The sequence below is a fragment of the Atta cephalotes genome (assembly GCF_000143395.1).
Source record: "Atta cephalotes unplaced genomic scaffold scaffold00011, whole genome shotgun sequence".
NCBI lineage: Eukaryota > Metazoa > Arthropoda > Insecta > Hymenoptera > Formicidae > Atta > Atta cephalotes.
In genome coordinates, this window is record NW_012130075.1 from 1,455,116 (window position 1) to 1,457,391 (window position 2,276).

Sequence of the window (2,276 nt, forward strand, 5' to 3'; positions counted from 1 at the left end):
TCAAGCACCTTCAACAACTCTATCCGTTGCCTGATTTTCTAAGAATCTCTCAACTCTTTCCCTAAATTCCCTATTAGATTCCGGTAATGGTAATCGCGGGCCGATATCATTATCAGCGAGTCCTTGCAAATTCTGAAGAGCTTCCGACAGCCGACGATCGTGATCCAAGATGTCCGGTTTGGGTGCTGGCGGTTTTCTCTTTTGCAGTGGCAACCGCGTCGTCTTTGATTTGACAATGACATTACCGTTCTCCGGCAGTTGATTCATCATTCCGCAAAACGCAATCTTTGCGCTTAGTAACGACCAGAAGATCTCCAAAAGAGAAGCCATCAAGACGTTTAAAGTCAGCAGCATTCTGGTATGCATGGAGTTCTCAAAATGGCTGTGCCGGAAGGTCTCAATTTTTTCCTTCGTCAAATTCATTGATCCTTCTGTAATGTTCATTGTGTTTTTATTCTGGAAAATTTCTCTAGATATCATCATCCTTTCTTCAAATATGAATGACGCTTCCGTCATTGTGGGATCATTGTGATTTTTAGCATTAATATAAAAATCCGATGTGTTAAACTCGATGTTGGGAGATTTGAATGCAACAGGTAATTTACTAGAATCGTTAATCTTCAAAAAATCATAATCTTCAGTGAAGTTGAATAAATGATTTTCGGTCGACATAATATCCGCGTAAGTATCATTTGTAAGATCCTTGGAAGGATGAGGGGAATAATGCGGAGCATCAAGGATTTTCTCCAATGGCCATACAAATCCATTGGTGCTGGTGGAAGTTGCCGCAACGTCGAAGATCGTGACGATGAAGCAGAGGATCGCTGCTACCAGGGAGAAGAGGTTACCGTAGAAGAAAACAGCGATGTTCCGGTCGATGTACCAACGTCGCCAAGCGAGAAGACCTGTCACGAACGGCACTAGGCATGCAACAAACAAAATCGGGCCCTGCAAGGACAAGGCGAGAGTGCCCAGGAGGAGGGACAGCGTTCCGAGACCGAAGTGGACCAAGGACAGTCCGCCAACTGTTGACGCTGAATAACGACGCTCTGATGGATATAGAGATGACAGCGGTGGTTTTGTTTTCACTTTGATAACGTACACGTTCTCCGTCATTGTCTTCTTAAATCGCGATTACACTTAATTACACAACAATTTAATTCAAGGGATCCAATTGAGAGAAAAAATTATATTAAGTATGTGCATATTTGTTCGAGACTTAAACTCAATTCATGCAAGTTTGCACAGTCCATTGTCTCTCTCACTCATATTTTTAAAAGTTTATATTTCCGTAAAAGTATCATCCAGTGTCACAGACGTATAAATCTTATCCAAAAATGGTTTGTAAAATATTTTTTCCTTCCTTGCACTGTCAAATAAAAAAAATTAATAAAATATAAATACTTGCTGTGTTACAAAATATATATAATAAAAGAATCATAAAGATAAAATATTTTATAAATGTATTTATAAATTAACATGTTGCACGAGATGTAAATATAAAAAATGTATAACTTAATATACAAATTTTTTTAATATAAAACAATATATAAAAACAATTCTCTTATAGTTTATTACAATTTTTATTAATTTAAAAGCTAAAATAATACAATGTCTCTCTGAATGACATTTTAATATTTCCACATTTTTTTTATTTATATATTAATTTATTTTTATTATTATATAAACAGTATAAAAAATAATATATATGTATTAAGCGCAACAAAAATTAATAATTTGATTGGAAAGTAGATTATAAGAGTAAGTAGTTACGCAAACGATTGTGAATAATCAAGTGAGTCACGATGCGCGATCGCAATGATCTTACAGTCATTTATGATTATACTACGGATATGTAATCCATAATCAAATTTGAAACAAGATTAAATCGAGAACATTTATAACGGGTAAAGTCGACGTTTTGTATAATAAAAGAAGTTGCATCTACTTCCGTGTTGCAAAAACAACCAATTATAGCAACCGCTTTTTTACTTAATTGAAGTCTTCGTCGATCTCCGCAGATTTTCCTCCACGCGTCACGACTTTGTAAGATAGAAATTTTACGCAATCTATGAATAACAATCGTTCGCTTATGACTGACTGCAGTCAGTTTCGCGCAATACGGAGCTCACATCATAATAAACATTTCTGTCATAAGTGAAATAAAAGAATAAGATTTCGTTGAATGACATATTTCAAAATTGGTATTTTTTACATTATGATTGGTATTTTTTACGTTTTATATATATATATATATATATATATATATATATATA

At 34.6% G+C, this 2,276-nt stretch overlaps 1 protein-coding gene across 1 annotated transcript; it reads right to left on the minus strand.

Annotated features, from left to right (window-relative positions):
• LOC105617111 lies at positions 1-1,116 on the minus strand. The gene has a single exon (XM_012198688.1). It carries the CDS (start codon positions 1,114-1,116, stop codon positions 1-3), a length of 1,116 nt encoding a protein of 371 aa, XP_012054078.1.
• Between the last annotated feature and the right edge of the window lie 1,160 nt (positions 1,117-2,276).